The 26,581-nt window shown below is 40.9% G+C and overlaps 1 protein-coding gene across 1 annotated transcript; it reads right to left on the bottom strand.

The window, feature by feature from the left end:
• Positions 1 to 5,003: 5,003 nt before the first annotated feature.
• LOC139750268 (uncharacterized) lies at positions 5,004 to 13,413 on the bottom strand. Its single transcript, XM_071664842.1, has 2 exons — positions 13,223 to 13,413; positions 5,004 to 5,753 (listed from the first exon to the last, which is right to left on the bottom strand). Exons 1-2 carry the CDS (start codon positions 13,251 to 13,253, stop codon positions 5,017 to 5,019), a joined length of 768 nt encoding a protein of 255 aa, XP_071520943.1. The 5' UTR covers positions 13,254 to 13,413; the 3' UTR covers positions 5,004 to 5,016.
• Between the last annotated feature and the right edge of the window lie 13,168 nt (positions 13,414 to 26,581).

The raw sequence follows: 26,581 nt of genomic DNA, 5'->3' as shown, positions 1-26,581 counted from the left end.
AGCATCACATTTCGACATCCTTTACTAACAAAACTCCTTTCTCACAACTGAAACAATGATAATCAACAAAGTGAATAAACCTCATAATGATTCAACACGGCACCGAGCAACTGTCCTCCGATCTCATTCGTCAGTTCCACTCCTCGTTATATACCCATCTGTAACTATATTCCTTAGACATATGCTAGTTATACCTTCTCGTCTGTGTTCACAACACCACCCGCCCCTACAACATTGCAAACAATTATTCACCACATCACAAAACCACCTCATGTCCAAGACGCAACTCCCATGCTGAAGATACTAAACACCTCTGATTTGTCCTGCACCCTGCTCACACAGACATACACACATCACCACACTTCTAACCTGTGGTCCTAACCTGTGGTCCTAACCTGTGGTCCTAACCTGTGGTCCCAACCTGTGGTCCTAACCTGTGGTCCCAACCTGTGGTCCTAACCTGTGGTCCTAACCTGTGGTCCTAACCTGTGGTCCCAACCTGTGGTCCTAACCTGTGGTCCCAACCTGTGGTCCTAACCTGTGGTCCTAACCTGTGGTCCCAACCTGTGGTCCTAACCTGTGGTCCCAACCTGTGGTCCTAACCTGTGGTCCTAACCTGTGGTCCCAACCTGTGGTCCTAACCTGTGGTCCTAACCTGTGGTCCTAACCTGTGGTCCCAACCTGTAGTCCTAACCTGTGGTCCTAACCTGTGGTCCTAACCTGTGGTCCCAACCTGTGGTCCTAACCTGTGGTCCTAATCTGTGGTCCCAACCTGTGGTCCTAACCTGTGGTCCTAACCTGTGGTCCCAACCTGTGGTCCTAACCTGTGGTCTCATCTTAGAGGACTAGAAGACTTGGCTGGGTTCCTGAGCGCTGTGGCAATCGCATAGAAGGGAATCCTGAGACATGAAAGTATGTATAAAATTCAACAAAAATAGTAATATCACAAATTCCTGTATTTAACAAAGTAGTAACATAAAAGTCATCCGCTTAGCTGCCTAGTGGTCACTTCGACTTTCAGTTACCAATCCGATCATTGTCAAATGGGGTAAAATTTTAGTTTCCCTGGAGGTTGATTTTATGTAAATACCATCTTAGTCTTGCGCCACGAAAAAAGACTCTGTGATCATTTGTGTATCCATAAACACCGTTAGAATTATACATCTGAAAGGTTTTTACACCTATTCTCACTTCAAGTAAATTTCTTTTTTCTCACGGTAGTGGCTCCAGTCACGGACATTTAAAGTCCAAATCAAGGCTGGGCCTTAATTGAAATACTGAGAGATTAAACAAAGGCTTAGAAAAGAGACAAAGGGAAAGTATTTAAAGTTTTAGAAGAAAGTGAAATATCTGTCTTTTACAATGTAATCAGGTCATAGACATGAATGGGTAGGTAGTTCGAAAGCTTTGAAGTGTAAGGAAAGAAACAGTTATCAAAACGGACCACTCTTGAGTGCCCAGTGGCCATGTAGCAGCTTGCCGAGAGTATTGCGCGATACAGCTAGTGGTGGAGGCGCACAAGCAGAGAGTTCCCGGGTACAAAAAGTGAACGAACATTGCGGCATCAGGCAAATGAGTCAAATTTTGAAGTTCAGTCGCTGTTGTTGTTATCTGAGACGGCACAAGCAACTTAGGTCCTAATCGAAGCCATCCCATTAACGCTATATACATATATATATATATATATATATATATATATATATATATATATATATATATATATATATATATATATATATACCCTAACCTGAGCCAGGTACCCATTTCATCGACCAGCCCCTCGGGGGTGGATGAACAGACGGATTGACTGTGGACCGACTACCGGAAACCAGGATTCAAACCTAGGCGCTCGACCCTGGGCGACCCGTGAATGCGTCACGGTCAGGAACGCTAACCGCCATCTCCATTTGGATGAGCCATTCCCACTGATTCTTCAAGACTTCTCATGATTTCAGATTGCTTGTTACGCCCTGTCAACACCCGCAACACAAACAATACATAAGCTGTGTAAGTGATGTCTGGTAATCATAAGCCGAAAATCTATTCGTCATAATTTTCTTTCCTAGAGTCTGGCAATTTCTGAAAACCACTGAGAAAATCGCGGAGGGCTGAAATGACAAGCACGACTGTTATCAGTGAATTTATTATTGTGCCCATGTAACAGTGATGACACGATGAATAGGCATAAACATAGGCGTCTGCTAGTATCCAGGACATAAGTTGAATCAGAAAACAGTTGTTTTTCTTTACATTCTTTTCGAACCGTAAGACATTTGATAATTATATATATATATATATATATATATATATATATATATATATATATATATATATATATATATATATATATATTTTTTTTCTTTTTTATACTTTGTCGCTGTCTCCCGCGTTTGCGAGGTAGCGCAAGGAAACAGACGAAAGAAATGGCCCCACCCCCCCCCCCACACACATGTACATACACACGTCCACACACGCAAATATACATACCTACACAGCTTTCCATGGTTTACCCCAGACGCTTCACATGCCTTGATTCAATCCACTGACAGCACGTCAACCCCTGTATACCACATCGCTCCAATTCACTCTATTCCTTGCCCTCCTTTCACCCTCCTGCATGTTCAGGCCCCGATCACACAAAATCTTTTTCACTCCATCTTTCCACCTCCAATTTGGTCTCCCTCTTCTCCTCGTTCCCTCCACCTCCGACACATATATCCTCTTGGTCAATCTTTCCTCACTCATTCTCTCCATGTGCCCAAACCATTTCAAAACACCCTCTTCTGCTCTCTCAACCACGCTCTTTTTATTTCCACACATCTCTCTTACCCTTACGTTACTTACGTTACTTTTTTCTTTTTTTTCATACTACTCGCCACTTCCCGCATTAGCGAGGTAGCGTTAAGAACAGAGGACTGGGCCTTTGAGGGAATATCCTCACCTGGCCCCTCTCTCTGTTCCTTCTTTTGGGAAAAAAAAATGAGAGGGGAGGATTTCCAGCCCCCCCGCTCCCTTCCCTTTTAGTCGCCTTCTACGACACGCAGGGAATACGTGGGAAGTATTCTTTCTCTCCTATCCCCAGGGATATATATATATATATATATATATATATATATATATATATATATATATATATATATATATATATATATTATAATTTTTTCTTTTTTTATTTTATTTAGTCGCTTTCTCCCGCGTTTGCGAGGTAGGGCAAGGAAACAGACGAAAGAATGGCCCAACCCACCCAAATACACAAGTATATGCATAAACACCCACACGCGCACATATACATACCTATACATTTCAAAGTATACATACATGTACATACACAGACATATACATATATAAACATGTTCATACTTATACTTGCTGCCTTTATCCATTCCTGACGCCACCCGGCCACAAATGACCCCCCCCCCCCCCCCAATCGCGCGAGGTAGCGCTAGTGAAAGACAACAAATGCCACATTCGCTCACACTCAGTCTCTAGCTGTCATGTGTAATGCACCGAAACCACAGCTCCCTTTCCACATCCAGGCCCCGCAAAACTTTTCATGGTTAACCCCAGATGCTTCACACGCCCTGGTTCAATCCACTGACAGCACGTCGACACCGGTATACCACATCGTTCCAATTCACTCTATTCCTTGCACGCCTTTCACCCTCCTGTATATTCAGATTTAAAAGGAAATCTATATTTTGAGAGAAAACTTTTTATTTCGAAATTGAAACTTAGCATATTCAAACGCTTTTATACTTGAAATAATCATGGAAAATATATCATAATGCTCTCTGTTACCAAGAGATACCGATTAATTCAGTGCAGATGATCAGATACTACTTTGAAAATATCTTAATTAACAGCTAGTTAATTATACTGCGTGTAATGAGGTTTTAGATATTTTTTTCTGCGAAAAATAGAAGAAATTGCAGGTAACAGTTCAGGGTATTTTTTTTTAGCTCATGAAACTATTTATTTCAAAATTGAAACTTAGTATGTTCAGACACTTTTGAACTCTAGTCATGAAAATGTATATCAAAATGCGCTCAGTTACCGAGCCAGTAGATACAAGGCAAATGATCAGCTAATTCTTTAAGATATCTTCAATTAACAGCTTGATTACAGTTCTTAAAGACGCCCAAACGATATTTTAACCCCAGATTTGAACTCAGCATGATAAATACTTCTTATAATGATGTTTTCGCGGAAAATTGTTTTTCTGAGATAAGTACGAAAACTCACAAGGAATTTTTCAGCTCAAAAAGGTTTTTCTCTCAAAATTGAAACATAACATATTCAAACACTTTTACAATTGAAATAACTATGGAAAATATATCATAATGCTCTCAGTTACCGATAGATACCCAGTGAATAAAATGCAAATGATGAAATAATATTTAAAAAGTATTTTAATCTAACAGCTTAATTGAAATGTCGTAAAGACGACCCATTCATATTTTGTCCCCAGATTTTTTATTCAGCATGAAAATACTCCTTATGATAAGATTTCAGATATCTTTTTTGAGAGAAAAGTACGAAAAGTTGCGGGGTAGTGTTCAGCTCAAAAAACGTTTTTATTTCAAAATTGAGACATAACATATTCAAACACTTCTATAGTTGAAATAATCATAGAAAATCTATCATAATTCTCTCAGTTACAGACAGCTACACAATAAATACAATGCAAATTGTAACATTGTAACGAGCATTGAGGACACATAATATAAAGGGCGAACAAACTCGCTGGCAATATAAGACTTACCTGTCAACCAACTTTGAAAGTACCATAAGGCTAACCTGGCATCCAAATCTTAAAGGCACTATAAGACTCACCTGGCAGCCAGCCTCGGGGGCACTATAAGACTCACCTGGCAGCCAGCCTCGGGGGCACCACTATAAGACTCACCTGGCAGCCAGCCTCGGGGGCATCACTATAAGACTCACCTGGCAGCCAGCCTAGGGGGCACCACTATAAGACTCACCTGGCAGCCAGCCTCGGGGGCACCACTATAAGACTCACCTGGCAGCCAGCCTCGGGGGCACCACTATAAGACTCACCTGGCAGCCAGCCAGCCTCGGGGGCACCACTATAAGACTCACCTGGCAGCCAGCCAGCCTCGGGGGCACCACTATAAGACTCACCTGGCAGCCAGCCTCAGTATCAGCGTAGTATCCGGGGATTTGTCCGGCGCAGGAGAATCCGGTGACGGGGACAGAGGCCAGGATGGGGTAGTCCACGCCGGGCACACCTCCGCCTCCAATAGCTTGACCAAGGGCAAGGATGGGGTCCACGTACCCGTTGTAGCCCCCGTTCCCGTTAATGACACCGTTACCGTTGTAGCCCCCGTTCCCGTTAATGACACCGTTACCATTTACAGTGACTCCATTTCCATTCCTATAACCACCATTTACATACCCATTCCCATTTCCATTCGAAATACCATTTCCATTCCCATTTCCGTTTGAGTAACCAGAAAATCCATTTCCATTTATTAAACCACCGTTGCCATTATTATAACCATTCCCATTTATAAACCTATTGCCATTTAAACCGTTTCCCTTTCCATTGACTCCATTAGTGAAGACTCCATTTCCGTTTACGAAACCCTTTCCTCCGTTACTGTAAACCCTATTTCCATTACTGTTACCGTTGCCATTGACATAACCACCGTTTCCGTTAATGCCGTTGCCATTAAATCCATTTGTAGGAGTTAAGTAGTTCAGATGCACAGCAAAGGATGCCCTAAGCAGAGCTAAAAAAAAAAAGATATTACACTAATCTTTCTTGACATGCAAAAAGAAAAAAAAAAACACGTATGATTTGTACAAATAAGTATAACATCAATGCATGATCCTTCCAAGTAATTTAGAAACCTATCATCACTAAAACCACTCAATGTCCAACCATTAACACCCAACTAGAAATGAAATGTTTAAAATTCCTTCACAAATCACCATTTATACTTTCATATCTCCCCTCTCCAAACAAAATCAACATTTGATAAATGCACTACATAATGGTTCAAGAGACAATAAACATCTGATCTTCCACACCAATCTTGCACTCCATTTCTCGAGATATATAGACCCAACTAAACCTACATTTCAAAGGTATATACAAGTTACACTTTCTCGTATGCCTGATGAAAACCATCCATCCTTACAACATTACTTGTATTCATAGTTACCTCAAGACAAATTCTCATGAAAGCTTTATTCTTGTTGTTAGCCAGGATCTCTTTTCAGTATGAACTCCTTTGTAGTAAGACATTTTTTGATAACATTATCCTTCCAATCACAGCTCCTTGTCAAAGGTAATTTTTCATTTGCAGTGTAACCTCCAGCAGGTAGAGTCCAGTAGCACCTCTACAACATTACAAACATTGATTCAACATATAACAAGACCTCCAATACCTATGATGAAACTTCTATCCTAAAGATTTTGAATACCTTCTCATCAATTCGCGGGCACATTTCACGTAGGCATAGACACACAATTACATTTCTTAAGCTATGGTTTGGCCTGGTCGACATGGCCAGATTCCTTAGCGCGGCATGAACCCCATAGAAAGGGATCCTGAGATAAGAAAGCAGGCAAGCATATATAGTTCACTAAAGAAGAGTAATGTTCTCAGGAATACCTTTGTTTCTGAGGTAACAAAAAGGTCTTCTTCCACTTCGAGTAGTTGATTGTTTGACTATGTTAACTCATCTAACCATTCTTCAAAGAACCCGATGTGTATGTTGAATGGGATTATAGTTTCACTGTAATTTGCTCTTATCTAATTATTGTTTAATATTTCTCTGTCATTAAGACAAATAAATCTCTCTCTTCCCTCATGTTCATAAAACAAAATGATAATCATAAATTACTTCTAGTAGTAAGACATTAAAAATTCATAACAACTGCTTCTCAAGATTTCTCATCACCGTTACATTCTGTTGGCTTATGAAACAAAGTGTTTTCATAAACCATGTATATAGTTATGTCACCGTTAACCAAAAAATTATTCATCATATTTCCTTTTTAGGTCACCAATGCAAAAATGTTAAGCAAATCATTGAGGGCTAAAAGAACAAATACAAATATAATCAGTAAATTTATTGTACTCATGTCACACTGAATAATAAATAGCCATAAATATAGGCGTACTCTAATGACCAGGAAGTAAATCGAATTACACATCAGAGGAAATACTCTCAACGTTACATAATGAAGCAAATCATTCAGCTTCAAAATACTTGTTGAAATGAAATTGAATATAAGTAGAGAGATTTTTGGTAGAGTTTTGCAAATATTTTGCGTTTTACAATGGATGCATAAAAGCCACGATTAGTTTATAAGAATCTTCACTTAGAAAACTTAAGTAAAGAGGTGAATCAAGAAAGAGAATGTATTATATGACAGAGTTCCAATAATGTTTCCTTTCCATCATATAAATGGTAATAAGCAATGCACTAGATGCCTGTCTAGACTTATTATCTATGTATAAGTATACAGATACAGCATATGAACTCCTTGCCCGTCATATTAGCTCCGCATTCTCACTCATCATTCAACATATCATCCTGAAATACAGAATAACACAGTGGCATATCCTCAAGAGGCAGATCCATTAATATTGATCAAGGAGTTGAGGCTGACCTGTGGGTCACATCGTTAATGGTCAGGAGTTGGTTAGTTTGTACATCATTAATGGTCAGGAGTTGGTTAGTTTGTACATCATTAATGGTCAGGAGTTGGTTAGTTTGTACATCATTAATGGTCAGGAGTTGGTTAGTTTGTACATCATTAATGGTCAGGAGTTGGTTAGTTTGTACATCATTAATGGTCAGGAGTTGGTTAGTTTGTACATCATTAATGGTCAGGAGTTGGTTAGTTTGTACATCATTAATGGTCAGGAGTTGGTTAGTTTGTACATCATTAATGGTCAGGAGTTGGTTAGTTTGTACATCATTAATGGTCAGGAGTTGGTTAGTTTGTACATCATTAATGGTCAGGAGTTGGTTAGTTTGTACATCATTAATGGTCAGGAGTTGGTTAGTTTGTACATCATTAATGGTCAGGAGTTGGTTAGTTTGTACATCATTAATGGTCAGGAGTTGGTTAGTTTGTACATCATTAATGGTCAGGAGTTGGTTAGTTTGTACATCATTAATGGTCAGGAGTTGGTTAGTTTGTACATCATTAATGGTCAGGAGTTGGTTAGTTTGTACATCATTAATGGTCAGGAGTTGGTTAGTTTGTACATCATTAATGGTCAGGAGTTGGTTAGTTTGTACATCATTAATGGTCAGGAGTTGGTTAGTTTGTACATCATTAATGGTCAGGAGTTGGTTAGTTTGTACATCATTAATGGTCAGGAGTTGGTTAGTTTGTACATCATTAATGGTCAGGAGTTGGTTAGTTTGTACATCATTAATGGTCAGGAGTTGGTTAGTTTGTACATCATTAATGGTCAGGAGTTGGTTAGTTTGTACATCATTAATGGTCAGGAGTTGGTTAGTTTGTACATCATTAATGGTCAGGAGTTGGTTAGTTTGTACATCATTAATGGTCAGGAGTTGGTTAGTTTGTACATCATTAATGGTCAGGAGTTGGTTAGTTTGTACATCATTAATGGTCAGGAGTTGGTTAGTTTGTACATCATTAATGGTCAGGAGTTGGTTAGTTTGTACATCATTAATGGTCAGGAGTTGGTTAGTTTGTACATCATTAATGGTCAGGAGTTGGTTAGTTTGTACATCATTAATGGTCAGGAGTTGGTTAGTTTGTACATCATTAATGGTCAGGAGTTGGTTAGTTTGTACATCATTAATGGTCAGGAGTTGGTTAGTTTGTACATCATTAATGGTCAGGAGTTGGTTAGTTTGTACATCATTAATGGTCAGGAGTTGGTTAGTTTGTACATCATTAATGGTCAGGAGTTGGTTAGTTTGTACATCATTAATGGTCAGGAGTTGGTTAGTTTGTACATCATTAATGGTCAGGAGTTGGTTAGTTTGTACATCATTAATGGTCAGGAGTTGGTTAGTTTGTACATCATTAATGGTCAGGAGTTGGTTAGTTTGTACATCATTAATGGTCAGGAGTTGGTTAGTTTGTACATCATTAATGGTCAGGAGTTGGTTAGTTTGTACATCATTAATGGTCAGGAGTTGGTTAGTTTGTACATCATTAATGGTCAGGAGTTGGTTAGTTTGTACATCATTAATGGTCAGGAGTTGGTTAGTTTGTACATCATTAATGGTCAGGAGTTGGTTAGTTTGTACATCATTAATGGTCAGGAGTTGGTTAGTTTGTACATCATTAATGGTCAGGAGTTGGTTAGTTTGTACATCATTAATGGTCAGGAGTTGGTTAGTTTGTACATCATTAATGGTCAGGAGTTGGTTAGTTTGTACATCATTAATGGTCAGGAGTTGGTTAGTTTGTACATCATTAATGGTCAGGAGTTGGTTAGTTTGTACATCATTAATGGTCAGGAGTTGGTTAGTTTGTACATCATTAATGGTCAGGAGTTGGTTAGTTTGTACATCATTAATGGTCAGGAGTTGGTTAGTTTGTACATCATTAATGGTCAGGAGTTGGTTAGTTTGTACATCATTAATGGTCAGGAGTTGGTTAGTTTGTACATCATTAATGGTCAGGAGTTGGTTAGTTTGTACATCATTAATGGTCAGGAGTTGGTTAGTTTGTACATCATTAATGGTCAGGAGTTGGTTAGTTTGTACATCATTAATGGTCAGGAGTTGGTTAGTTTGTACATCATTAATGGTCAGGAGTTGGTTAGTTTGTACATCATTAATGGTCAGGAGTTGGTTAGTTTGTACATCATTAATGGTCAGGAGTTGGTTAGTTTGTACATCATTAATGGTCAGGAGTTGGTTAGTTTGTACATCATTAATGGTCAGGAGTTGGTTAGTTTGTACATCATTAATGGTCAGGAGTTGGTTAGTTTGTACATCATTAATGGTCAGGAGTTGGTTAGTTTGTACATCATTAATGGTCAGGAGTTGGTTAGTTTGTACATCATTAATGGTCAGGAGTTGGTTAGTTTGTACATCATTAATGGTCAGGAGTTGGTTAGTTTGTACATCATTAATGGTCAGGAGTTGGTTAGTTTGTACATCATTAATGGTCAGGAGTTGGTTAGTTTGTACATCATTAATGGTCAGGAGTTGGTTAGTTTGTACATCATTAATGGTCAGGAGTTGGTTAGTTTGTACATCATTAATGGTCAGGAGTTGGTTAGTTTGTACATCATTAATGGTCAGGAGTTGGTTAGTTTGTACATCATTAATGGTCAGGAGTTGGTTAGTTTGTACATCATTAATGGTCAGGAGTTGGTTAGTTTGTACATCATTAATGGTCAGGAGTTGGTTAGTTTGTACATCATTAATGGTCAGGAGTTGGTTAGTTTGTACATCATTAATGGTCAGGAGTTGGTTAGTTTGTACATCATTAATGGTCAGGAGTTGGTTAGTTTGTACATCATTAATGGTCAGGAGTTGGTTAGTTTGTACATCATTAATGGTCAGGAGTTGGTTAGTTTGTACATCATTAATGGTCAGGAGTTGGTTAGTTTGTACATCATTAATGGTCAGGAGTTGGTTAGTTTGTACATCATTAATGGTCAGGAGTTGGTTAGTTTGTACATCATTAATGGTCAGGAGTTGGTTAGTTTGTACATCATTAATGGTCAGGAGTTGGTTAGTTTGTACATCATTAATGGTCAGGAGTTGGTTAGTTTGTACATCATTAATGGTCAGGAGTTGGTTAGTTTGTACATCATTAATGGTCAGGAGTTGGTTAGTTTGTACATCATTAATGGTCAGGAGTTGGTTAGTTTGTACATCATTAATGGTCAGGAGTTGGTTAGTTTGTACATCATTAATGGTCAGGAGTTGGTTAGTTTGTACATCATTAATGGTCAGGAGTTGGTTAGTTTGTACATCATTAATGGTCAGGAGTTGGTTAGTTTGTACATCATTAATGGTCAGGAGTTGGTTAGTTTGTACATCATTAATGGTCAGGAGTTGGTTAGTTTGTACATCATTAATGGTCAGGAGTTGGTTAGTTTGTACATCATTAATGGTCAGGAGTTGGTTAGTTTGTACATCATTAATGGTCAGGAGTTGGTTAGTTTGTACATCATTAATGGTCAGGAGTTGGTTAGTTTGTACATCATTAATGGTCAGGAGTTGGTTAGTTTGTACATCATTAATGGTCAGGAGTTGGTTAGTTTGTACATCATTAATGGTCAGGAGTTGGTTAGTTTGTACATCATTAATGGTCAGGAGTTGGTTAGTTTGTACATCATTAATGGTCAGGAGTTGGTTAGTTTGTACATCATTAATGGTCAGGAGTTGGTTAGTTTGTACATCATTAATGGTCAGGAGTTGGTTAGTTTGTACATCATTAATGGTCAGGAGTTGGTTAGTTTGTACATCATTAATGGTCAGGAGTTGGTTAGTTTGTACATCATTAATGGTCAGGAGTTGGTTAGTTTGTACATCATTAATGGTCAGGAGTTGGTTAGGCTGTTCATTATTAATGGTCAGGAGTTGGTTAGTTTGTACATCATTAATGGTCAGGAGTTGGTTAGTTTGTACATCATTAATGGTCAGGAGTTGGTTAGTTTGTACATCATTAATGGTCAGGAGTTGGTTAGTTTGTACATCATTAATGGTCAGGAGTTGGTTAGGCTGTTCATCATTAATGGTCAGGAGTTGGTTAGTTTGTACATCATTAATGGTCAGGAGTTGGTTAGTTTGTACATCATCAATGGTGTGGTGTACCTTATTACTGGCGAGTAGTTGGTTGGTTTGTACTGTACCTCTGTCATCCTAGAATGCAACTGTGTACATGCAAGCTACTTGAAAGACACAGTATGATTTTTTTTTTTACTTTTTTGGTCAGGATTTGTAGGCTTTATAGTGAGTGCAATTTCTTTTCTAGTTAGATATTAAAATCTTTTTATTTCTCTTCTGAACTTTACCTTGTTAGCCCTATAATGAATATGAACAAAAGCAAACTGATTTTGTTCATACAAAAGAAACGACTTCAAACTTTCGCACTCCATAAACATTGCTTCTGATTTACCTTTGTTGCTATACGTTCATCATGGAAATGATGTTTTCAACAGCAGTGATTCACAAGAGATATCTAAAGCTAATGTATTTTAACTACATCAAGTTCAAAGTATCGATACTATGAGTAAGTGTTGATGTAAGACGAGTGGTTCAGTACTGGCAAGGACATTCAAGTCTCACTGTTTATTAGTCATAGAGAGTGCCTTTGTAATCTATGATTTTCTCACTGTTTGTCTCCACTTAAAATTTCAAAAATGCAAAGTATGGTAAATAGAGATGCTGCATGCGTGTATCTCTAAAGCTGTCAGTATATATATATATATATATATATATATATATATATATATATATATATATATATATATATATATAGATATATATATATATATATATATATATATATATATATATATATATATATATATATATATATTTATATATATATATATATATATATATATATATATATATATATATATATATATATATATATATATATATATATATATATATATATAAATATATATATATATATTTATTTATTTATTTATTTATTTTGCTTTGTCGCTGTCTCCCGCGTTAGCGAGGTAGCGCAAGGAAACAGACGAAAGAATGGCCCAACCCACCCACATACACATGTATATACATACACTTCCACACACGCAAATATACATACCTATACATCTCAGTGCATACATATATATACACACACAGACATATACATATATACACATGTACATAATTCATACTGTCTGCCTTTATTTATTCCCATCGCCACCTCGCCACACATGGAATAACAACCCCCTCCCCCTCACTTGTTCGAGGTAGCGCTAGGAAAAGACAACAAAGGCCCCATTCGTTCACACTCAGTCTCTAGCTGTCATGTAATAATGCACCGAAACCACAGCTCCCTTTCCACATCCAGACCCCACATAACTTTCCATGGTTTACCCCAGACGCTTCACATGCCCTGGTTCAATCCATTGACAGCACGTCGACCCCGGTATACCACATCGTTTCAATTCACTCTATTCCTTGCACTTTCTGTCTTTGTTTCTGTCTGTCTTTCTGTCCATTTGACTCTCTGTCTTTCTGTCTGCTCTGGAGAACAACAGAGATCACTTACCAGCAAATATCAGGTGTCCTGTTAGCCTCATCTTCGAAGTCTCGTGATCGAAGTCAAAGGAAAAATTTTCTTCGAACTCTTGGGTTCTCTTCGTTGGCTTCAGGTCGGTAAAACCTTAAAGGAAAAAGTTCCGTCGAGGAGAAGACGAAGGGGCGAGCGGAGGAGAGCGAGAGTTGTGTGGCTTGGTCGAGTTTGCGCTGGCTTTATATACGTGGTGGTTTTGCAAGACGTCCTACTCAGGGTTCAAGGCCGGAAGAACGAAAGAGAAATAGCTCGGGTGATCCACGCTGATGAGTATTACCGCGGCGGAACATGGCAATTCAGGTCATCATAACTCGAGAAGTATATATCTCTCTCCTTCCACTACCATCACACACACACAGACACACACACACACACACACACACACACACACACACACACACACACACACACACACACACACACACACACACACAGCCAATTGGGTAACATCTGGATAACGTAAATACATTCAACACATGCATGAAGTTCTGAGTACTTCTCAGTGTTGTTGCGGCATATGTGGTAATTGTATCGAGCGGTGGTAATCCTGCTGGCTTTTGCGAGGGGCGAGGATACGTGAGAGGCTGGAGAGCGACAAGTAGGATCAAGAAGACTGAACGCTGCCAAGCAAGGACACAGAGGATGGAGAGTGTCAGTCAAGGTGGAACAGAAAATTGGGGTGTCAAGCAGGATCAGAGAGGTTGGAGAATGCCAAGCAGGAGCAGAGAGGTTGGAGACTGCGAAGCAGGAGCAGAGAGGTTGGAAAATGCCAAGCAGGAGTAGAGAGGTTAGAGAGTGCCAAGTAGGTTTAAATGGGCTGCAGAGTGCCAGCCAAGCAGGAGCAGAAAGGCGAGAGGATGCCAACCAAGAGCAGAGACAGTGGAGGGAACCTAGCAGCAGAGAAGTTAGATGGTGGAAAGCAGTGCAGAAGTTAGAGGGTTGCCGGCCAAGTAGAGCAGATGGTAATCTCCATGACCAGTGAGGTGTGGCTTGGCCTCTCACTGAGCAGGACTGGTGGTGGAGATAGTCAGTGTTCTTCAAAGGATCAAACACCACACGAACACTAGAATCATACTGGATAAAGATTCTACACCTCATTCTCGTCTAAAACGTAATTTTTGCCTAAACGTTTGATAAGATTTGCGTCATTCTTTTTTTTTCTAATAAGTCCAGGAATTACAAGTATCTATATCTGTGTTCTATATTACACGAACATTACACACAAGTTATCTATCTATATCTGTGTTCTATATTACACGAACATTACACGCAAGTTATCTATCTATAGACCACTATTTTTATCTGTTTGAGTAAGTTACCGCCTGTCCCTTCCAGACACGAAGATAAAAAAAACAGACCAAACAGAACAAGGAAAACGGTGATTACATAACTCCAAGAAAAGCTTCACATCAACCATTAACATCACAGATAATCTTCCCCGACGTTGCCACAATGTATATTTATGATCGTAATGTCTTACTGATTATTACCTTCATTATAATTCTGATATCTAAGGTGGCTTTTTTTTGAAATCTTTGTTCGTCAGAGAAGAACAGATATAGAGGCAACATTCAAAACACCTTGGGAAGCCATTTCATTTCTCACCTTGATGACAGAGAAGGCGCTGTAAAGTACCACATTGCCTCACTTCCTTTAGAAAATGATATAGATAGGAAATAGTATATTATATGTAATATTGCAGCTAATAACCTTACGTGATAGAAAAAAAACGCTGACGTAACCAACACACAACCTCCTTACTACCGTATCTATGAAGTCTCAGAGGATGAATGTCATTCTTCTGCATCATTTTACCGCGCAAGTAATTACCGTTCTTACGAACCCCATAATGCTATGACTAGCATTAAAAGGGAGATCCTGCGCAGGTCACATGACCTGTACGATCCTGGGGTGCATAACTCACGAGAGAGAGAGAGAGAGAGAGAGAGAGAGAGAGAGAGAGTAATAATCATGTGCGTTTTCTATCGGCTGCTGATCCTTAATTGTAAATTTTATTAATAAGTCTGCTGGCTCACTGAGATTCTAAGATCTTAACAGCATTTCAGTCAGTTATCCCCTGTCGTGTTTCATCGCCAGTGGTTTTCAGGAAACTAACGCGACGTGAAACTGAAACTGTAACTGTTGACGTTGATCTTGTCTTGGATAATATCACATATATTCTGAACTATCTCGATCCTCATGAGAAAAAAAAAATATAGAAGAAAAAAAATGCCAAAGCCGAGCTGTGTTCTGCTGAGGACCCTTGCCATGTATACAACTCCGCATCGAAGTCGTAAAGAAGAGGAAAGCATCACAGAAGCACAAGAAAGGGATCAAGTTTTTATTAGGAGGTGGAAACACGGGCTCGATAAGAACGGTATGGTGCTAACCCCCATATCCCGCGATTGTCAAACGATCCCATGTACTGGTAGAACCTTTTGGCCCTTACTCTCGTTGAGAGAGGTCCTATCATGTATGAATGGGAACCTTCCATCCTCGCAACAGTAAGAGTAATCATCTCTGTTTTATGAAGCAGCTCAGCTACACCTCGAAGTAAGAAATGGATTAACCTTATTTCTTCAAGCCACGTCTGTAAGCGCCCTCTCCGACCTGAGAATGACGAGACATTCCTCATTGCTTCCTCGTAAGGGTAGCTTCTTCCAGCTTGACCACAAAATACCACTTCTTCAGTCTTCTTCCCATTGTATACCAGGAAACAGAAATATGTTATTTCCAAAGGATTACGAGTGAAAAAAAAAAAAAATAGCCCCAATCCAGCAACAGAAATTGATTCACGTCTCGACCGAGTTCTTCCCCTAGTGAAAGTGTATGAAAAAAAGGTCAACACTCGGAAGGGAATGTGTTGTGTTACTTCCCTCATGCAGTCCTTTGGTGCATCTAATCCTTCTAGGTCACCAGGGTTGCTAGGAGAGAGTAATATCTACATGCATGTGATCATTAACATCATATCCAAGTGATACGTTTCTTGACATTAAGATTTGACAGACATAGCATCCTCAAAACACATACGAATTACCAAACAGACGAAGTCCTAGATTTGCACTATTTTTCCCCCGCTGACTTTTGACTTCTTAGAACTGGGTGAAAAGTATAGGTCCCAAATTTAGTCATCAGAAGTATATGGAGCGTGGAGCAAGCCAAGTCTCTTTGAACTGAATCCCATTTACAGCTTTAGAGTAACAGGCAGGATGTCCCATTTCTCGTGTCATCTATGACATTTCTAGTCTCGTGACTGAAATGAATCTCAGACTCTAGTCGACGTAAACTATTACCTTTTTTTTGTAAGAATATTTATATGCATCGGTAGACATGGAATACCAGCAAGCCAACAACCTAAAACTGTGTATCGGTGTGTGACCTCTTGACTCCCCTTTGAATATGGAAGAAAGGAAGGAATCACCAGGGTTTGGGAGCACCAGCATTATGTCTTCATCCCAAGTGTTATACAGATGGGTTGAGGAAAGGGAACGCCAAGAGGAAAAGATAAAATACAACTTTCCATATATGAGTGACTTTGCTCCGTGTAATATTGTAAAAACTAAAAACAGAATTCAATTTCTATTTACATCAGCCAGTGGGACCATTAGAATGTTATTTTCCTGCCAATTTTCAATCCAGATTGGTTGCCGCATGACAGAATGACATGACAGTCTTATAAATTCTTGTCACCTTTAACCCCAGAAACGTTATCTGCAAGTACAATCTCCAGACATGTCCACATCAGAACTTGGAACATACAGGAAGCTATATTTTGTGTCGCGTCTGATCTGGATGATTCATGCATCAGGCAAAAAAAAAAAAAGAAAAAAAAAAGAAAAGAAAGCGTAAATCATATTCCTGTATTGTTTCCTCCTTACGTCTGCTGCTTTTAAATCAAATGAAGGATTAGCCTCTGTATGAGAAATTCTATTTGAATTTGGAGCACTGTGCGCGGTTACCAAACTTCAAGTCATCCGGACGAAAGGTAAGGGAGTGGTAAGCTGTTGTGTCGCTCGATAAAAAGAAGAGAGAACGTAAAGTATAACTAAAACAGTGTCCTTCCTTCCATGCCACAGGAGATGTAAGACGTTGCCCTGAGAAAGAAAGTATCGCGAGACATGTGAGTTATCTTGGAACTTTCTAATAGTAGATTTGAATCCAAAGGAATCGTTCCTTCTCAGTCCCTCCCAAGAAAGAGACACGACAGCCTCAATCCATCCAGAGACGCTGTGGCCGACTCCTCTTAAGATACACCATTAGACGGTGTGTTTCTGGTGGCTCCGCTGTGCACCCACTTCGAGGTAAGGCCTGAGGCACGTATGCGATGGACAGCCCCGTTGTTGTGTCACAGAAATGAGACGTGACATAGATCTCAACCTGACGTGACATTTCCAAAGAGTGTGTGCCACAGTCACAGTGTGTAGGAGAGGAATGCCGCGTATACCAGTCGCCACAAGGAGGAAAAATGAAAAAAAAAATATATATTTTTTTTCATGCTTAATTCTCCTGTTCCGCTCTGCCTCGTTTAAACGAGCACTTCCCCGGAACTGTGGAAGTAATTACTCGGTTCTTTTAGCAGCTTACCTCCACGAGCAGATGATTTCGTGTGGTGAGTGTTGCTAAGAGATAATGGAGGGATTGGCCCACTGCGGTACTGTTTCGTGTTCAAACGTTTTTGACTGAGGGTCAGATGATAAACAGCAGATTAACAGAGGTTGATAATGATTAAATGACACTTACGAACATCACTGGTTTAGTTAAGAGCGTTTGTGGTGAAGTAAAAGGAAAAATCAATGTAAAAGACAGTGATTTACGTAGATGAAGTAATGCAAAGAAATATAAAAAAAGATACAGAATGTATGATGAGTATAGAATGATTAATTATTGTAAACTGTAAAGTGTTTATGTTGGTGATTACACGTTACGACCACACAGTGCATGTCACTACCTCACACTGCATGCCACCACCACACACGGTGCGCCACGCTATAACTACATACTGCATGCCACCACCACCAAACACTGCATAGCACTACCACACTGACACACACTGTGCGTCACAACAAAGTGCATGCCACTACCACACTACCACACACTATGTGCCACCATGAACTGCACGCTATAGATGCATACTACATGCCACTACCACGCACTCACTGCACATCACCACCACACTATCTCGCACAGCTCCACGCACGCACTGCACGCTTTAACTACATATTGCATGATACCACCACACACTCACACACACACACTTCATAACACTACCAAGCACTGCAAGTCACCACGCACTTTACGCCACAGCTACATAATGCAAGCCGCTACCACACACTTTGCGTCACCAGACACTGTGCGTTGCGTTACTACCACACACTGCACACCACCACACACTAACCTTCGTTACAACCACACAGGGCACTTGCTTTGCGTTACGACCACACACTGTACACCACCACACTTTAACCTTCGTTGCAACCACACAATGCACACCACAACACACTCTACATATGCACACCACAACACACTCTACATTACAAACCACACACTGCTCACCACCGCCACCACCACCACACACTGCAAGATACCATACACTAAAGAAACACACATTTGCACACCACAACCGTGTTCTGCACGGCACCACCCGTGCTGCTTCACAACCACACACTGCACGCTACAACCGATCACTGCACGTGTGTTGGTAGTGTGCGGTGTGTGGTACCGTGCAACGTGTGGATGTGGCGTGTAGGTTGTATTTGTCCAGTGGGTAGTAGTTTGCATTGTGTGGTTGTGGCTTACGGTGTGTGTGTGTTAATGAGCAGGGCGTAGTTGTGGTGTGGACTGTGTATTGGACAGAGAAATATATATATATATATATATATATATATACTCCAACGGAGGGATTCGAACCCTGCGTAAGGGCGTCTGGCGGCCACATGAAGGTTAAAAGACACACACGCTAGACTTCAAGTGTTTTTGCGTGTGTCCCATCCATATCTCGGTGAGGGTAGCATGGACTTTAACCTCACGCAGCTCCGATGGTGTGATAAATATGTCACTGGACAGACAAATGTATATATGTGGTCGTGGCGTGTTGGTGTATATACATCTGTCTGTCCATCGACACCTTTGTCACACTATTGGAGCTGCGTGAGATCATAGTCCATGCTAGCCTCACCGGGATGAGGTTGGAACACACGTTCAAACACAAGTCTAGTGTGTGTGTGTGTGTGTGTGTGTGTGTGTTTTAACCTCCTTGTGGCCGAGACAGCCATACGCCCTGACCCAGGGTTCGAATCTCTCTGTTGGTGTAAGTACCTTGCAATGTGTGGTGGTGATGATCATTGTGTGGTAGAATGCAGTGTGTATGGTGGCGAGATGCATGTGCTGGAGGACAGTGTTTGACGGTGTACTGTGTGTAACTGTGGCGTACGGTGTGTGGTGGTGTGAAGTATGGGGTTAGTAATTGCCAATTTGTAACTTCCTATTTGTACTCTACGGGGAGGGAGTTTTACCGTTTCTACTGTCATACAAAATTTTAGATTTGCGAATACTCTTTGCATTAACCATGTCCTCGACCATTCTTTTCCATTCATCCTCCATTCTAATGCTCTCGCAGTATTTCTTTAAGCCTTTTTTTTCAACAAGTTCCTTGCGTAACTTCCATTTTTGTCCTGCGGTTGTTCTATCTTTACATCACTTGGGTTGTTTTGAATACTTAGAGAGATGTAATCAGAACACCCCTTACTCTTCTCTCTTCGAAGGTGATCAGTATTCAAAGACACGAGCTTTTCCCTGTTGCTTAGTTTTCTTGATGCTGGTACCATCTTTACTCCCCTCCTCTGGGTTCTTCTTCAATAACTCATTATACTTCTTGAAGTGCGGTGACCAAACATGAGAAGCATATTCTAATTTTGGCCTTACGTAGGACATGATCATCTAAGTGAATATTTCTTTATCCATATACTCAAATATCATTCTAATATTTGCCAGCAGATAGTTTATCTCCTCAAATATTCTCCTAACATGGAACTCAAGCGATGTGTCAAGGAGGATTGTCGACTTCCAAATTCTTCTCACACAGAATCCAAAGCTTATTTCCATCTTGATGCTGATCATATTGAGGTCTTTCCCTTTGTTCTATCCTCCTCGTTACTTTACACTTGCTCGGGTTGCATGTCAATGATCATTTGCAGTATGTGGTGATGTGGAGTTTACGGCGATGTGACTTGTGTGGTAGTGTGCACTGTGTGGTAGTGTGCAGTGGCGGTGTGCAGTGTGAGGTAGCGTGCAATGTGTATAGGTAGCACTGCACTGCGTGTAGTAATGTGCAGAGTTCGGTGGTGTGCAGTATGTGGTAGTGTGAAGTGTGTGCTGGCGTACTAGTAATAGTATGCAGTGTTTGTCTGTGGTGTGCAGTGTGTGGTGTTGTGCAGCGTTTTAAGGTGTGCAGAGTGTCATGATATGCAGTGGGAAGTGATGTGCAGTATGTGTTTGTGCTGCACTGTGTGTAATGGTGTGCAGCGTGTGTAGTATGCAGTGTGTGGTGGTGTGCTGTGTGTGGTGGTGTGCAGTGTGTGGTGGTGTGCAGTGTGTGGTCGCGGGCAGTGTGAGGCGGTGTGCAGTGTGTGGCAGTGTGCAGAGTGTGCTGGTGTGCAAATTGTAATGGTATACAGTGTGTGCTTGTAGTATGCAGTGTGAGGTGGTATGCAGAGTACGGTGATGTGCAATGCGAATTGGTGTCTAATATGTGGTTGTGCTGTACAGTGTGTGCGTGGTATGCAAAGTGTGGTGGTGTGCTGTGTGCATTAGTGTGCAGTGTGTGGTGAAGTGCAGTATCTAGTGGTGTGCAGTCTGTAGCGGTGTGCAGTGTGTGGTGGAAGGCAGTGTGTGGTACATGGCAGCGTGTGGTGGTGTTGTGTAGTGTGTGGTGGTGTTGTGTAGTGTGTGGTGGTGTTATGTAGTGTGTGGTGGTGTTATGTAGTGTGTGGTGGCCGGGCAGTGCTTGGTGGTGCAACATAATTTGATTCTAATATTTCATATTTCTAAATCTTATGCTTCAGTATCTAGTTTGTATTTTGGCTAATATAGTCATGTATATCAAACTAATCCCTCGTAGATGAATTACTATGACTAAATATAAGGTTAAGAAGTAATACAATGGGTATAGTACAGAGAGGGAGTTTCGAACTCATGGGACCCCATTTCTTAGGCATTTGATCCACAGAGTAAGCTATTATATCCCAGTAGCAAATCACCGTAGAAAAAAAAAGAAGAATGGCCAGCCACTTTATTATTTCCCAAAATTGTCGTCCTTTTAGGTTCATGGTCTTTTTTCACTTCTAATTCCTAAGCCGCAATGAATACCTGCCTCATCAATAGTTTCTGGACGACCTGTATCAAATAGAAAATAAAAAACTTGTAAATCGTTGACGGTCTCAGTATTCCCAGGGAGTAAGGTTCGTCTACCGGATGGTTGACTTCTCTTCTGGCAACCATAGTCATTAGTTCCTCCCTTGGAGGCTCACCCTGGGAACTAGAGTGAGGTCCAGCACAACGGGTTCAAGGTAGCAAAGTGGAAATTAAGCGGGGCATAAGACCAGGGGCGTGTGTGACTTAGCGTGAGTCTTCTCCGATTGACTGGAACCTTTTATGTAGCATCTGATCCTTAGCTACAACCAGTATGAAACACTCTCTTAGGGGTTAGTTTAGTCCAACTGTTAATATGGCAATAGAGAGGATTTCTACACCGAGCAGCTACTGTATATCCCCCACTGCCCTTTCGTTGACATCTGTGACATGCTACACTGATCCATTGTTTTAGCTTTCCATTACTCTGTGGACTCAGATCTGGTGCCCTCTCCTGTCCATCCTGCTGAGGTACTACCTTGGAGGTAAATGAATCATCGGACTGACTTACGTTTATGACTACTGTTTCTCAATGACCCAACATCCGCACATACGTCACTATATAAGCGTGAAGAGCATGTTGAAGCAGTGGCGCCTGGTGTCCTTTTTGGTAATTTCGTTTTTGACGGTCCGGATTTTTGTGTGATTCGCCTTCATATCACTGAGCGTGTTGTCTGCATGGTCTCTCGATGACTTCCGCCGGTGCTACGCACGCATCACCACCCCGCCACAGGTGTGCTACAATAGCATCCTTTGCCCCCAGTGTGGTCCAGTTATACTCCGGCGCCTGTCGCAGCCCTGTCGTGCACCAACACCCGTCATGACCCCCCCAGTGTAACCCCATCATACTCCCTCACCTGCGTCAGCCACGTCGTATCCAAGCATTTATTGTGGCCCAGATGTGGCCCTGATGCGCTATGATTCAGCGAATAAACTCGCTCTACTTTGAGGAAAGCGTGACAACATGTAACATAGTGAACGTCACTTGCCTGTACCAACCCACCTGTCACTGTTTACGTTCATGTCCGATCACTGCAGCGGTCTTAGGATGTCAAAGAAGCCTGATGCTTTACCCAGGAACTGTGGCGTCAACCTACTTTTCCCCTTGTTCTGGTCATTAAGGAATACCAGTGCACACATGTCACAACCTTTTGCTTTGACAGTGGATGACTGCAGGCAGGCGGTGCAGTTAGCGTGTTGTGACGTCTGGGGTGAACCTGTACCATCACATCCTTCCACAATGTGACGTACTGCACCTGCCTCCTGACCATACACGAATTCAAAAAGAAAATACATTTTCCTAATATGATAATCAAGAATACTCTTTTGACTCCTATAATCATTATATTTGCCAGAGTGGCCAGAGTGATTAATCAGTTATATTTTTTGAGTGCCTGTTCTTGTGTACGTGTTATTCCATGGCTAAAATAGAGGACGTAGTGACACAAGTCCTAAGCTTAAATATCATCACCTAAAAGCTTTCCCATCAGAACTATCGTGTCCTTACACTAAACAAACAGACCTATATTACCTGAGCACTGTTAGTCCTACACACGACATAGCGCCTTCAACAACGTTACCAAACCACGGGCGTTCCATCGCCATGAATACCTTCACAAGACTATCATTATCGGAAAGAGTTGTGGGGTTTGGGTCATTCCCATTGGTTAATGCGCTGGCTCTCAAAAATCGAGTCGTGAGTCGATTTTAGAGCCTAACTTCTCTTGACTCTACAGGAGAAGAGGAGCTTTATATTCAAGAGGCCAGATATCAAGTTCGTCTGACCAAACGAGACCCCTAGGACGTCATTATAATTTCCATGATGTCTGAAGACGATAGACTAGATAGAATGTGAGCAGCATTTCATCATGGTTTACCAATAAGTTGAATATGACGATCCAGTCCTTTTAGTACAGAAGCTGATCATGCCAAGGCCAGACCCAAGGCAAGACCCAAGGGAGACCATTATCCAATCTTGGTGTAAGATCGATGGTTTAATGGCACCAGTTTGTATACTCGCAACCTCGCATGACTGGAGAGATGCCAAAGGAAATATGTCACGTAAGGCTGTAGCCAGACTAATTACCCTTGGGAAATGTAGTTCCCCTCCATATGCCTGAGGAAGTACAGAATTACAGGAAACTACAAGGTCGCAATACAATGAGGGTTATTTTTATACAACATCACAAATTGTTCGCCACTATACATATATCACCACATCCACACACCGACCACCACACTGCACATCACCGCATGCTGCACTCCATCGCGCACAACACGCCTCCACACACTGCATACCGTTACACACACTGCACAGCATCACCACCCACTTGGTACCAACATATACACTGTATACCATCGGTAAAGATACCAAACCTGGGCTCATTCCATGGGTTGAAGAAATTCTCAGTGAGCGTTGTCAGGTCTCAAACGCTTTCGAGGGGGGTAAGTGCACTCCTCCAGTCCCTCCCATGTGTGGCCCATAGTGCCAAAAGATGGTACCCATGCGTTTATTCGCCCATGTGGGTAACGCTCTAACGGATGGACATACCTACCCGACAGGAGCCAGTAGTCAACTCTACCATCATTGTCAGTGTCGGCAACAGCTCTCTCTCGATTACAATAACCCCTCTGAACACCTTGCTCAAACCCCAGAACTAGATCACCAACAACCACAAATTAACAATTATTAACCTTGCTCCCTACCTTACGGATATCAACCCAAGCTGTCTGACTAAGCCTCTACCTATGCTTCAAGGAAGGATCTTATGTTCTGGCTATGAGTGAAACAAAGCACAAGGGTGAAGGTGATGAATGGTTTGGGAATGCCTCAAGGGTAAAGCCAGAGGCTGGAGTGAACACAAGAGCAAAGGAAGGGGACTGAAGGAGTTATGAGAATATATGAGTGTAGGGAAGTGAGTTCTAGACTGATGTAGGTAGAAATGAAAGTGGGTTGCGAGAGATGAGTGACTATTGCTGCTTATGAAGTATATAGTGTAAGGACAGTACAAGAATCAAACGCTTTGTTTAATCCTGTCAAAAATTAGGATCATTGTATTGAATGAAGTAATGCCATTTCAGTTATTAACTAACTCTTGTACCACGAGAGATATTGAATCTTCTGTTATCAAATACACAAAGAATTATAACATTAATATGAGTGAAGGTTTATACAAATTGGATAGCTTTATTGTTGATAGAATTTGTAAGCAGTTACCTTTCTTGTCCACATGATGAATTGTATAATACACATGTTGCAAGACTCGAACGCACCCGACCTCCATTCGGAAAGTCCCTTGTTTATCAGATGGCGACCTAGCTACGTCTCTTCAGAGTATATAAGCTGACTGTTATATTTCTTTCTTGTGTCTCCCCTCATGATGTGATCATTACATGAAAGTGCACTTGGGAACATATCGTGTTTCATTTCCTTGTGTCAAGGACGGGATATATATATATATATATATATATATATATATATATATATATATATATATATATATATATATATATATATATATTCTTCTTTCTTTCAAACTATTCGCCATTTCCCGCGTTAGCGAGGTAGCGTTAAGAACAGAGGACTGGGCCTCTGAGGGAATATCCTCACCTGGCCCCCTTCTCTGTTCCTTCTTTTGGAAAATTAAAAAGAAAAAAAAAAAAAACTAGAGGGGAGGATTTCTAGCCCCCCGCTCCTTCCCCTTTTAGTCGCCTTCTAAGACACGCAGGGAATACGTGGGAAGTATCTTTCTCCCCTATCCCCAGGGGTATATATATATATATATATATATATATATATATATATATATATATATATATATATATTTTTTTTTTTTTTTTTTCTTTTCTTTTAAACTATTCGCCATTTCCCGCGTTAGCGAGGTAGCGTTAAGAACAGAGGACTGGGCCTTTTTTGGAATATCCTCACCTGGCCCCCCTCTGTTCCTTCTTTTGGAAAATTAAAAAAAAAAATGAGAGGGGAGGATTTCCAGCCCCCCGCTCCCTCCCCTTTTAGTCGCCTTCTACGACACGCACGGAATGCGTGGGAAGCATTCTTAATCCCCTATCCCCAGGGATAATATATATATATATATATATATATATATATATATATATATATATATATATATATATATGTATATATATAATTACTGGGGATAGGGGAGAAAAAATACTGCCTATGTATTCCCTGCGTTTCGTTGAAGGAGGCTAAAAGAAGTGGGAGCGTGAGGCTGGAAATCCACCCCTCCTGTTTTACTTTTCCAAACGAAGGAACAGAGATGGGAGCCAAGTGAGGATTTTCCTCTAAGGCTCAGCCATCTGTTCCTGATGCTGCCTCGCAAATGCGAGAAAAAGAGAACGTTATCTCGGAGAGCAAAACTGGATGTGTTTGAAGGAATAGTAGTTCCAACAGTATTTCATGGTTGCGAGGCATGGGCTATCGATAGGTTGTGCGTTGGAGGGTGGATGTGTTGGAAATGAAATGTTTGAGGACAATATGTGGTGTGAGGTGATTTGATCGAGTAAGTCATAAAAGTTTAAGAGAGATGTGTGGTAATAAATAGAGTGTCGTTGAGGGAGTAGAAGAGGATGTTTTGAATTTGTTCGGATATATGAAGAGAATGAGAGGAAAGGTTGACAAAGAGGATATACGTGTCAGAAGTAGAGGGAACAAGGAGGAGCGGGAGACCAAACTGGGGGTGGAAGGATGGACTGAAAAAGATTTTACGCTATTGGGGCCTGGACATGCAGGAGGGTGAAAGGCGTGCACGGAATAAAGTGAATTGGAACGATGTGGTATAGTGGGGTCGACACGCCGTCAATGGACTAAACCAGAGCATGTCGTCTGGGATAAACCATGGATAGGTCTGTGGAGCCTGGATGTGGATAGGGAGCTGTGTTTTTGGTGCATTACACATGGCAGCTCGT

The sequence above is a fragment of the Panulirus ornatus genome, chromosome 9 (genome assembly GCF_036320965.1).
Source record: "Panulirus ornatus isolate Po-2019 chromosome 9, ASM3632096v1, whole genome shotgun sequence".
NCBI classification, from domain to species: Eukaryota; Metazoa; Arthropoda; class Malacostraca; order Decapoda; family Palinuridae; genus Panulirus; species Panulirus ornatus.
The sequence above is the reverse complement of the archived record's forward strand: the minus strand, read 5'-3'. Positions and strand labels throughout refer to the sequence as shown.

Bases quoted from the DNA above. Each gene is read 5' to 3' on its own strand.
- LOC139750268 (XM_071664842.1), bottom strand. From the start codon at position 13,253: ATGAGGCTAACAGGACACCTGATATTTGCTG. The intron at 5,754-13,222 runs GTAAGTGATCTC...TTTTTTTTTTAG, and splicing joins AGGACACCTGATATTTGCTG to CTCTGCTTAGGGCATCCTTT.